At 40.2% G+C, this 13234-nt stretch overlaps 1 protein-coding gene across 1 annotated transcript in view; it reads right to left on the reverse strand.

Annotated features, from left to right (window-relative positions):
• The window catches only part of znf395 (zinc finger protein 395), a 59748-nt gene that overhangs the window by 17955 nt on the left and 28559 nt on the right, over window positions 1–13234 (reverse strand). Inside the window, exons 3-4 of the mRNA XM_008118560.3 lie at window positions 9300–9601; window positions 7593–7705 (exon numbers count right to left, since the gene is read on the reverse strand). Coding sequence (XP_008116767.1) covers window positions 7593–7705; window positions 9300–9601 — 415 coding nt within the window. The remainder of the gene's footprint in view (window positions 1–7592; window positions 7706–9299; window positions 9602–13234) is intronic.

The raw sequence follows: 13234 nt of genomic DNA on the forward strand, positions 1-13234 counted from the left end.
TTATTATTGTTGTTTTGTTGTTGTTGTTGACAAAATACAGCATATATATCCCGTTTGCTGTGTCATACTCTGTCTTTGTGTCAATAATAATAATAATAATAATAATAATACCTGCATTAATTTTGCAGTGTAGAGCACACCCTTTGTCTTTCATATTACGTTGTTGTTGTTGTTGTTGTTGACGAATTCCAGCATATATATCCCGTTTGCTGTGTCATACTCTGTCTTTGTGTCAATAGTAGTAGTAGTAATAATAATAATAATAATACCTGCATTAATTTTGCAGTGTAGAGGCACCCTTTGTATTCTACCACCTACTCACGTTCTCTAAAAAGTTTAGGAACTTAATTGAGAGTAAACATTCCATAACTATTCAAAACAAAGATCACATTCTTACTGCAATCTGTACTATAGAATTATTATTATTATTATTATTATTATTATTATTATTATTATTATTATTATTATTATTATTATACGAGGTAATAGACTTTATTTATATGCCACTCTATTATATTATTATTATTATTGACAAAATCCAGCATATATATCTCGTTTGCTGTGTCATACTGTCCTTGTGTCAATAATACTAATAATTATGATGATGATTATGATTATGTTATTTGAGTTTGTCACATTGTTATTCATTTGCTGCTCGTCTTATGTAGTGTGATAAGGTTATAATTGCTAGTTTTTTAAAGGTTATAATTGCTAGGATTTTTTTAGAAAACGAACAAAAAAATCCCGAAAACTGCATTAATTTTGAAGTTTAGAGGCACCCTTTGTCTCTTTTATAATAACAATAATGTAATATGAAAAAGACAAAGGGTGCCTTCCACACTGCAAAATTAATTTCCCAGTTTTTGGGAATTTTTTGTTTGTTTCTTTAAAAAACTCACAATTATAACTTTATCATACTACATAAAATCACTAATCATGAATAGCAAATGAATAACAATGTAAGTGACAAACTCAAATAACATGTTCAAGTTCTGTCCCTCCTCTGTATATTGAGCCACTAAAAGCAGACATAAAATCACTAATCAATCATGAGAAGCAAATGAATAATAGTTTATGCCACATATTCAAATAACATTTCCAAGTTCTGTCGCTCCTCCCTATTCCGAGCCTCCAAAAGCAGACTATGCAACAGGGAGAAGCCATTCTCTTTTTAAACATTGATATTGCAATCTAGTGTGCGAAGGAAACTAGGTTACTTGGTAGGAAGGCCGAGTTCATTTTATGCAGGATGCATGAATATGTTGAGTGACGAGGAAAAGAAATGCAGAGAAGGAGGAGAAAACGGGAAGACGGTTTCCTTGACATGAAACCAAGGGTGCATCATTCTACACTGTAGAGTTAATGCAGTTTGACATCACTATTACTGCCATTGATCAATGCTGGAGAATTATAGCAGTTGTAGTTTTGCAAGGTCTTTAGCCTTCTCTGCTAAAGATGCCCAACCAAACTACAACTTTATGAAACCATAGCATGTACAAGTGGTGCCAAAATGCATTATCAGGGCTGCGGTGTTGAAACAGGTTAAACCATTGGAACTGTTGGATTTGCTGATCTAAAAGTTGGCAGTTCAAAGCCGTGGGTCGGGGTGAGCTCCCGCTGTTAGCCCTAGCTCCTGCCAACCTAGCAGCCTGAAAACATGCAAATGTGAGTAGATCAATAGGTACCACTTTGATGGGAATGTAATTAAGGCGCTCATGCAGCCATGCCGGCAACACAACCAGGAGGTGTCTATGGACAACAGGCTCCTCGGCTTGGAAATGGAACAAGGGCACCTCCCCATGGCCAGAGTTGAGCACCACCTCCAGAAAGCCAGAAATGAAAGAGGAAGCCTTTACCTTTGTTCTGTGTATTTGTATGTCATTGTGATTCCACAGTATTAAAGGCATTGAATATTTGCCTATCTGTGTATGTTGTAATCCGCTCTGAGACCCCTCGGGGAGATAGAGTGGCATATAAATAAAGTCTATTACCTCGGATTATTATTATTATTTCTATAGTACAGATTGCAATACGAATGTGATCTTTGTTTGGAATAGTGTTATGGAATGTTTACTCTCAATTAAGTTCCTAAACTTTTTAGAGAACGTGAGTAGGTGGTAGAAGAAAACCTAAATTGATCTGGATACCTTGGTATGTTTAAATCTGGTTTGTATCTGTAAGAGTTAGGATTACAAGTCAGTAAATTAGTTATATAATAGTCCCCATATCCACTGATTCTGCATCCAACCGTGGCTGAAGAATATTCCCAGGCATGCAGATGGGACCAAATGGGGGAAGGAGAGCTTAATATCCCAGAAGATAATAATAATAATAATAATAATAATAATAATAATGATGTTGTTATTATAGTCATCTTGTTTGCTGTGTACTAATATTGTTGTGCATCAAATAGTAATAATAATAATAATAATAATAATAATAATAATAATGGAGCTCCTGGTGGTGCAATGGGCTTGTGCCAGCAGGATTGATGTCCGAAAGTTCGGCGGTTCGAATCCGGGAAGAAGGGTGAGCTCCCGTCTGTCAGCTCCAGCTTCCCACGTGAGGATATAAGAGAAGCCTCCCACAAGGATGGTAAAACATCCGAGTGTCCCCTGGGCAACATCCTTGCCGGCGGCCGATTTTTTCATACCAGGAGCGACTTGCAGTTTCTCAAGTTGCTCCTGACACTAATAATAATAATAATAATAATAATAATAATAATAATAATAATAATAATATCAGGATCCAAAATGACTGTTGCAGATTACAGAGCTAAACCCAAACTAACACAATGATTATTAACAGAGAGAAATGGATGATCCTCCACTTAAGCAGAAGAAATAAAATAAACAATGGGTGACACCTGCCTTGAGAGCAATCCCCAAGCTGAATAAGAGCCAACAATGTGATGCGGCAGCTAAAAGAGTCAATGTAATTCTAGCCTACATCAATAGGAGGACAGCATCTAGATAGATTGGAGTCATAATCGTCCTCTGTCAGATGAATATGCTGTCTGGGATCCGCTGGATTTCCTTTCTCTTTCTTTGTGGATATTTTTAAACGCTCTATGGCCATCTGTTGTAAGGGAGGGTTGGTCTAGATGGTCTTTGGGGCTCCCACTCTAGTTGAATATGCTACCTGGGAATCAGTGGAGTCTCCTTCTTTGGAGGTCTTCAAGGAGCAGCCAGATGGGCATCTGTTGGGAGTGCTTTGATGGTGTCTTATGGAAAGGGTTTGTAGCACCTTAACTTCCTTCTTGTTTACAAGTTCCACTCAGTGCACTTTGCCCAGCTAATTTTATGTTTTTATTGCTGTGTTTTTCATGTGTTTTATAATGATTGTGATTTTTCAATGCCTTTTAAATTTATTTGTGTGTTTTTGTATTTGATATTACTGTATGCTGGTTTTATATCTGTAAGCCGCCCCGAGTCCCTCTGGGGAGATGATGGCGGGGTACAAAAATAAAATTATTATTATTATTATTATTATTATTATTATTATTATTATTATTAAGGGGTTGGACTAGATAGCCTTTGGGTGGCCTTTTCTATGATTCTACTATGGGAGCAGAGTCCTAATGCTTCCAGATAACTCCCCAGCCTCATTATGACTTAATCTATATATATAAAAGGGTAATGAAATTTTGGCCTAGGACAAAACAACAAAACTACACATCCCAGAAACACTAAACTTGGCAGCACAACCCCTCATCCATGCCTCTACGTTCATACAACAAAAAGCTCCAGCTACTCCAGAAAACGGCCAGGCTTTGAGACTGCAAGGCTATTCACTGCTATTCCACCTGGCCAACAAAGGATTCCCGTAAGCCACAGCAACGTGTGGCCGGGCAAAGCTAGTAATTAATATAATGTGAGACATCCCCAGTTCTCCTTCCAAATCCATGAAAATCATCCTTATCTCCCAGCCAGATGTTTCCTGTCCTTGCTTTGGATGGCCTTTTCCACAACACCTTTGCAACCAACCCGGCTTGCAGCAAACCACCGCCAGCTCCGAGGCTCTTGCATTTCCCACGCCACCGGGTCCTATTTTTAGAGACGCACACACACAGGGTCCAACATGACTGCGGGGAAGCTCCTCTAAATAAATCTCCCTGCTGATGTTCCCATTCCCTAACAGGTCTGAGCATTCAGCCAGAAACGGCAGCCGGCCGGCCGGTCAAGTTTCACGTTCGTCTTCGCTCTCTCTCCTTCCATTTCTCTCTCTCTTTGGGAATGAGGACGTCGGTCCACATCTCAAGCCAGCTGCCTGTCCTGCAGCTGTCCAAAAGCAAGAGACGGGGACAGAGCGGATTGTTGGGGGAAATCAGGCATTTAGCAGCTTCCCTGGGACTCAATTCAAGGTCTTGCTTTGCTCCAGCAAGGAAAGCACTGCACCGACTCCTTGCTTTGAGATTTTGGCAGGAGTAGTTTTGCCCAAATGCCAGTGCCATCTATAGCAGCATAGTTCTCGGATCAAGGGAAGACATAGTCCTACTTGATTCTTTTTTGGTCAGACCTCGCCTGGAATAGTAACCCTATGTCCAGTTCTTGGAACCACATTAAAAAATGTAAGACAATAAGTAAAGGTAGAGGTTTCCCCCAGACATTAAGTCTAGTTGTGTCCGACTCTGGGGGTTGGTGCTCATCTCCATTTCTAAGCCAAAGAGCCAGTGTTGTTCACAGACACCTCCTAGGTCATGTGGCCAGCATGACTGCATGGAGTGCCACTGCCTTCCCGCCGGAGCAGTACCTACTGATCTACTCACACTGGCATGTTTTCGAACTGCTAGGATGGAAGAAGCTGGAGCTAACAGCGCGCGCTCACTACGCTCCCCGGATTCAAACCTACATAATAAGGCTCCATCTTCCATGCCAAGGAACTTTAAGGGCGCCTTTATTACCTCACCGCTTAAAGCGGTACCTATTTATCTACCTATTTATCGACTCACATTTCTGCTTTCTGTATTGTCGAAGGCTTTCATGGTCGGAATCACTGGGCTGCTGTGAGTCTTTAAGGCTGTATGGCCATGTTCTAGGAGCTTTCTCTCCTGCTTTTGACCTGCTAGGTGGGCAGGTGAGCTGGGGCTAACAGCAGGTGCTCACACTAAACTGGGATCGAACTGCCGACATTTCGATCAGCAGGATTTTTCTGCAGCATAGCGGTTTAGAAATCATCTGAACAGGGGCAGAAAGAGCAACGTAAACACCACAGGGGTGTTCACCCTTCCTTATACTATCCAAAGCGCATATATGTATGTGTGAGTGTGTGTGTGTGTGTATATATATATCTCCACACACACACATATACATACATACATACATACATACATACACACATACACGTTTGGCTGGAGTTACACTTAATGTACATGTTCCGATTTCCATACAAATGCAACTTAAGGACAAGCCTACAGAACCCATCTGGTTCGTAACTTGGACAGAAAATACTAAAATGCATAGATATAGGATAAGTACCAGCTGGCTTGACCGCAGTCCATATGAAAGCAATCTAAGAGTCTTAAATGCACCACAAGCTGAACATAAGCCAAGCAAATGCGATTCTAGGCTGCATCAATACGTGTTTTGTTTTGTCTTGCAAGAACAGCCTTAAGACACCATAGTAAGTAAATGAAAACTGCTTTACTTAAGCAAAACATAAAGTACAGCACACTCAGTGGAATAATGCAAAAGAAAGCAAGGAAGTCTTAGGGCAAATGCAGTTCTTAGTCTCTGATACAGTCCCAAATCAAATAGCAGTCTTACTCCAAAGAAAGAAACAGCAATAAATCCAGATGCAGACTTGGAGCAGGCACACGGGGAGCGAAAGCATTAGTCACTTTGTTACCAGCAAGAGCTGACTGAACCTGCTTCTGCTTTATAGTCCTGAGTCCCCTCACAGCTGCTAGGGCAGTTCCCAATTACTCAGCTGCATTTCTGGCAGCTATTCTAGCTGAACGACATCTCTGCTGTTTCTTTTTGCCTCTCCTAAAATGAGGGTACTTGCAAAATCTCCTCCTCAGATTCCAACTCATCCTCAGATTCATGAACACTTTCCTGCTCCCTTTCCCTAACAATAGGAGTCTAGTGTCTAAACTGAAGGAAGTCATAGTCCTGCTCTCTTCTGCTTTGGTCAGACTTCACCTGGAATAATCCTGCATCCAGGTCACACTGATCAAATTTGCAGATGATACCAAATTTGGATGGATAGTGAATTCTCCAAAGAACAGGATCAGGACTTAACAGGTCACAGAACTGTCTCAGACCTCACAGAATGAACTTCCATCAGGGAGAAATGTATGGCATGATACTTAAGATAGTAAAATATAAAATATACAGGTATATACGATGGAGGACACCTGGTTGAAAACAATTATGTGATAGCCATGTTGAAATACCCGAAAGGGGGATAAGATTATTCTCTGCTACTCCAGAGACGGAACAATGGATTCAAACTACCGTATATACTCGAGTATAAGCCGACTCGAATATAAGCCAAGGCACCTAATTTAACCACAAAAAACTGGGATAACTTATTGACTGGAATATAAGCTGAGGGTGGGAAATGCAGCAGCTATGGGTAAATTTCAAAATAAAAACAGATACCAATAAAATTTCATTAATCGAGGAATCAGTAGGTTAAATGTTTTTGAATATTTACCATATTTCAAAGAAAAACAATAAACTAGCTCTATAAGTGGAAAAGTAGGGGCAACAAAAACAATATGGTATCAACAATAACCTAGTAATAATAGTAATAATAATAACAGCAACAACAAGAACAAAAACTTCATTTGGATCCCACCCTATCTCCCCATGGGGACTCAGGCCGGCTTCCAACATAGTAACAGGCAAACATTCAATGCTTAAACAAACAATGCAGAGCTAGATATAGATCTATAATTATAGATACTAATTTTACATATGTATTTCCCCCTGAAACATTTGCAAATCCTGTGTGTGTGTGTGTGTGTGTGCATTTCCCCCTATATGTAGGTAAGAATATATTCATATCTATCCAGAATCTATCCAGAATCTCTCTTTATATAGATATTTGCAGAGACTTGCAAACATAAGAGGGTAAATTCATATATAAAAATAATGTATATGTATGGCTACAGGTACACAGGTACATGGATCTATATGTATAAAGGATTTGCAAACAAATGAGGGGAAATTCATATATAAAATTAATGTATATAGATAGATACACATATAAAGGTACATACAGATGGCAAAAGCTTGCAAGGGGTTAATGCCTATCTATCTGTAGGAGAGTTTAACAAATATTTCAGGGGAAAATGCTTTCATAAGATTAATGAATATATATTTTCTTCTTCCTGACTTGCAAGAGTGCTTCTCTTTTCAAAACATTCCCTTGATTAAGAGCGAGGGAGGCTTTGCAAAAGAAAACACACTGATAAGGGGAGAAGAGAGAAATAGATCACATATTGCAAGCAATAGCCTGCAGGCTCCGTTGCCAGCCTTGACCTTGAATAAGGGCTGAAAACTCGGCTTATCTTCGAGTATATACGGTAATTTATAATTTTGTTATATTTCTCATACATTGAAACTCAGGTATAGCAAACTCACCTGGGATGCTGGCATCGCTGCTGGGTGGGCTCTGCACCACCGGGCTGCAGGATAAGCTGGTTAAGACCATGGCAGCCATCATTTCATCCATCTCAACAGCAGCATCTGATTTTCTAGGATGGGAAGAGATGGGATTAAAACCATGAAAAGATCAGGCATGGGCCCTCCAGGTGTTTTGGACTTCAACTCCCACAATTCCTAACAGCCGGTAGGCTGTTAGGAATTGTGGGAGTTGAAGTCCAAAACACCTGGAGGGCCAAAGTTGGCCCATGCCTAGTGGAGATGCAACTCCCAGGATTCCATATCAGTGAGCCACGGCTTAAAGGGGTGCTAAACTGCATTAATTCTGCAGTGTAGATGCACCCCCACATCGGACACATTGCATTATTGCAAATTATTGCAAGCATTTCCGATGAAAACCTTCCCCTCTTCGAAACCACGGAGGTCAAACAAAGTCTAGGCATCGTTCCTCCGATCCGTACCGGAATTTTGCACTCAGCGAGGAACTCCGTTCCCTTTGCTTCCCTGGGAGAAAGAGCTATAAAAAGGCGCCTTTGGCATAATGAATTATTTAAACGAACCACTCCAGGCAACCCTTCACGAGCAGACCTTCAAAACATCCAATGATGAAAAAATAATAATAAAAAGAGCCTTCCAGAGTTAAAACTTCAAAGATGGCGCTCCAGCTGTTGGCTTCGTTTGCATCAAATTGGGCTTTGGGAATGTTCAAAGGTGGATCTCTACACTGTAGAATGAATGCAGTTTGATATCACTTTACATGCTATGCCTCAGTGCTATGGAGTCCTGCAAGTTGCAAGCCACAAGGATCGGGTTGGAGCAAGTCAGCAGATACATAACAACATACGAGGGTTGAATGAAAAGTAATGCCTCCACCTTTGTAACTCAACAGATGGCAGTACTGGTATGCGGCCAGTACTGGCTTGTTCAGTAGACTCTCCTCTACAGTTCCATTTGGCGGGAAGCTTTAGCATTGAATGGTTGTGTTGTTAAAGTGCAAAGTATGGAACCCTGCGCAGGCGGTCAATCAATGCGACTTAAGCAACGTGCAGTCATTGAATTCTTGACAGCAGAAGGTGTCACCCCAAAGGAGATTCCTCAGAGAATGCAAGATGTTTATAGTGATTGTGGTGATGTGAGTCCTGTGCGTCGTTGGGCGAGTAAGTTGAAAGATGTTGAGGTGGGAACATCTGACTTGCATGACAAACAGTTGGGACGTCCTGTGACAGCAACCACCGAGTTTCACAAGCAAAAGGTGGACAGATTGATTCAGGACGATCGTCATATCACTCAGAGGGAAGTTTCAAGCATCATCGGCATTTCACAAGAACGTGTGGGTCACATTATTGCTTTGCTTGGCTATCGGAAGATCTGTGCACGATGGGTCCTGAGAGATGGCGGTTGCGGAAACAGAGTGTCGACTTCTTCCGAGATGGTTTCAGAAAACTTGTTCATCGTTGACAAAAATGTATCCAATTGTCTGGTGACTATGTGGAAAAGTGAATAGTGGTAGCTAAAGAGCACATTCTAAGGATTATTTCTGCGTTTGATTTACTAAAATATTCTCATCCAAACCCAAGTAACCAAGGTGGAGGCATTACTTTTCATTCAACCCTCGTACAAAACAAGAAGATACATAATAACAACAGAAGGTATGGTGATCATGGTGATGTAGATGCAAGCAGTCACCTTTTAGGTACATCGATATTCTGCGACACGGATCTTAGGGCCGACACCACAGCAGCATCCACCGTGTTCAGGCAATCCTCGGTGGCCATGGGAATGGTGCCAAATCCCAATGTCGTGGCTACGGCTTGCTGCGCATCCAAGGCTGGCATGCGCAACATCGGGGCATTCGCTGGCTGTGCTTCCTCCACTTTGCGGCAGATGGCAAATCCATTTTCAGGGAGCAAGGCTTTCACTTCGTCGCTGGCACAGTCATGATGCTCCATCAAGCCGGCTTTATCTTGCTCGTTGCAAAAGACGCTCGCCTGTAAGAAGAAAAGGCATCAATTTGCAATTATAAATGGCACACTCCCTTCACATTCATTTTGGCGGGCGGGATCCTGACCAAAGTAGAAATTCACATATATACATATTGTAATGCCTCATGGGCCTTGTAGTCCTGCTCCCAGTGCCACCGTGGCGGATGAAGATGAAAACATGGGGTTTTCGCCAGCTCAGCAAGAGCCGGAATTTTTCCAGATGCCTGATGTTGATGTTTTTGCCCAAGAACCCATTAAAACAGACCTTGAGCAGCTCTCACCCCCTTTTGCTAGGAGACAGTCCTATGCTGCGGGCAGGGGAGAGAAGGAGCAGGTTCGCAGGAGTTTGAGACTTGCAGCTAAACAAGACACTGATTAGCCATGTTCCCCTGGGAAAATCTAGGGAGTCTCACATCTGGAGAGAGCTGTGTTTCGTTTCCTGTTCTCTAGGGAAAGAGAACGCTGGACACCTGCTTTGCAGGAAAACGAGACCTAGTTAAATGTGCCTGGCACGGGAGGTTCCGTGCGGAGTCAACAGAGCAGCTCCAGGAGTGATTTCGTGTTTCCAGCCTAGTGTGGACTTCGCAAAGTCCGCAAACCCAGTCTCCTTGCTTTGTCGAACCAAGTATTCAAGAATTGCCTTGCCTTGTTCCTAGCCACGGACCTTGCTCATAGAATCAAGTTTTGCTTCCAGCCTTGTTGTGGAATTACCTTGGACCTTGAAAGACTCTGGACATTTCCCCACACTATTGCTTGGCAATAGTTTGTATTTCGGTTTGTTGGATTCTACTTTGAACTCTAATATCATTTATTGGACAAAACATTTCTGGACTATATTTGACCTCATCTGATAGGTCTGCTTCTGGACTATATTTTCTACTTGTTTTTATTATTCTTATATATTTCTTTAATAAAGATATTAGATAGATATTGGCCTCTGTGTCCGGTTCTTAGTGCTCCGTTGCCTTGGGCGTGACACATATACATATATACATACACATACAGACATATTATATACACACATAATATGCGTAATATAGAATATATACATATATATTTTGTGTGTGTGTACAGTAGAGTCTCACTTATCCAAGCCTCGCTTATCCAAGCCTCTGGATAATCCAAGCCATTTTTGTAGTCAATGTTTTCAATATATCATGATATTTTGGTGCTAAATTCATAAATACAGTAATTACTACTTAGCATTACTGCGTATTGAACTACTTTTTCTATCAAATTTGTTGTACAACATGATGTTCTGGTGCTTAATTTGTAAAATCATAACCTATTTTGATGTTTAATAAGCTTTTTCTTAATCTCTCCTTATTATCCAACGTTCTGCCGGCCCGTTTATGTTGGATAAGTGAGACTCTACTGTGTGTGTATATATATATATATATATATATATATATATATATATGCACACATATACACACACACATACATACATATTATATACACACATAATATATACGTAATATAGAATATATACATATATATTTTGTGTGTGTGTGTGTGTGTGTGTGTGTGTATATATATATATACATACACACACACACACACACACACACTAGCTGTGTCCGACCACGCGTTGCTGTGGCATAGTCTGGTGGTTAGGATCCCTCTGGTTAGGAAGCAGCCTGGCTTTGAAGCTGTAAGACTGTTCCGTGGAATTCAAGGTGGCCAATGGAGGATCCCTCTGGTTAGGAAGCAACCTGAAGTCCAACTGTAAGAGTTGGAAGTCCAAACACCTGGAGGGTCGAAGTTTGCCCATGCCTGATCTACTCTGTAAAATTAATGCACTTTAATACCACTTTAAGTGCCATGGCACAATGCTGTGGAGTCTTGGGATTGGTAGGTTCTACAGTGTAGAGATCATTGCAAAGTTTGGACTAAGATACAGGAGCGGACTGAGATGCCCACAGACAAGCACGACCGGCAATTGCTCTGCTTCCGCACGGCTTGGCCAGGGACTTCTCCCTCGGTGACAGCCTAATTGGATCGCGAGCCATTGCCTAACGCCCCAAAGTCTATTTTGGTTCCCGTAATTGTATCTGGGCTGAGCCCTCGTTATTCTTGGAGGCTATTTATAGGGGGGAACTCTCGTTACCGCCGGGGAAGGAAAGAAAGGCTGAACTCAGCAACGAAAAGGGCTGCGGGAAAGGAGAGACCGACTTCACTTGGAACCAACTATGTGTTGCTGGACAAGTCACACTCTCTCAGCCAGAAAGGATAGCAAGAGCAAAAACAAATCTTTCCAAGAAAACTCCTGAATGCCTTAGTCTCAACCATAGGTTGAAAACAACGTGCAAGTAATAATAATAATAATAATAATAATAATAATAATAATAATAATAATAAAAACTTTATTTATACCCCGCCACCATCTCCCCGTGGGGACTCGGGGCGGCTCACAATGTTACAAAAAGTAACAATGCAAATACATAAACAATTCACACAGTTTAAAACACAAGAAGATGATAAAACAGAAGTTAAAACAAAGGTTTATACAACAGTAATAATATCAATAGTAATAATATGAAACAACCACCAATCCAATTCAGTCAACTTCAAAGGTGGGGGGGGGGAGGACTATAGCAGCAATATAAGATAAAATCATTAGATTAAAATATCCCAATGAAAGGAACCTAATAACATTCGGGATAGAATTATAATGAGCGCACGATAATATAATAATAATAACTTTATTCCTTTATTTATTTATTTATTTATTTATTTAATGCATTTATATCCCACCCTTCTCACCCCAAAGGGGACTCAGCGCGGCTTACAAATTAAATTTACATACAAAATTATATCATTAGCATAGCACAATACTTGCAATAAATTACTATATTGTACTATATCAATATATTGTAATATTATTAGTAATATTACATGTAATATATAATATATAATTAATACAGTAGAGTCTCACTTATCCAAGCCTCGCTTATCCAAGCCTCTGGATAATCCAAGCCATTTTTGTAGTCAATGTTTTCAATACATCGTGATATTTTGGTGCTAAATTCGTAAATACAGTAATGACAACATAACATTACTGTGTATTGAACTACCTTTTCTCTCAAATTTGTTGTATAACATGATATTTTGGTGCTTAATTTGTAAAATCATAACCTAATTTGATGTTTAATAGGCTTTTCCTTAATCCCTCCTTATTATCCAAGTTATTCGCTTATCCAAGCTTCTGCCGGCCCGTTTATGTTGGATAAGTGAGACTCTACTGTATTATTACTATTATATTATTATTATATTATTCATTATTCATGACTACATTGAAACTACAATAGAGAGAACTCAGCGTGGAAACTGCAAGAGGTACCATAGATAGTTGTACATGGAAATAATGAGAGTAAATAGTTTTTATTAGTATTATATTGTATTACAAAATAATATTATTACTATTATATGCATACACAATATATTCTAATATTATATATTATTATTATCCCACCACCATCTCCCTGAAGGGACTCGGGGCGGCTTACAACAGGGACAAGCCCAGCATAACAACATAACTTCATAACAACAATGGTTTAAAACAGTAGTTAACACAATACAGCAGTAAAATATACACATTAAATAAAATTCCTTAAAAACTTAACATCAAATGCATAT

The sequence above is a fragment of the Anolis carolinensis genome, chromosome 1, assembly GCF_035594765.1.
Source record: "Anolis carolinensis isolate JA03-04 chromosome 1, rAnoCar3.1.pri, whole genome shotgun sequence".
NCBI lineage: Eukaryota > Metazoa > Chordata > Lepidosauria > Squamata > Dactyloidae > Anolis > Anolis carolinensis.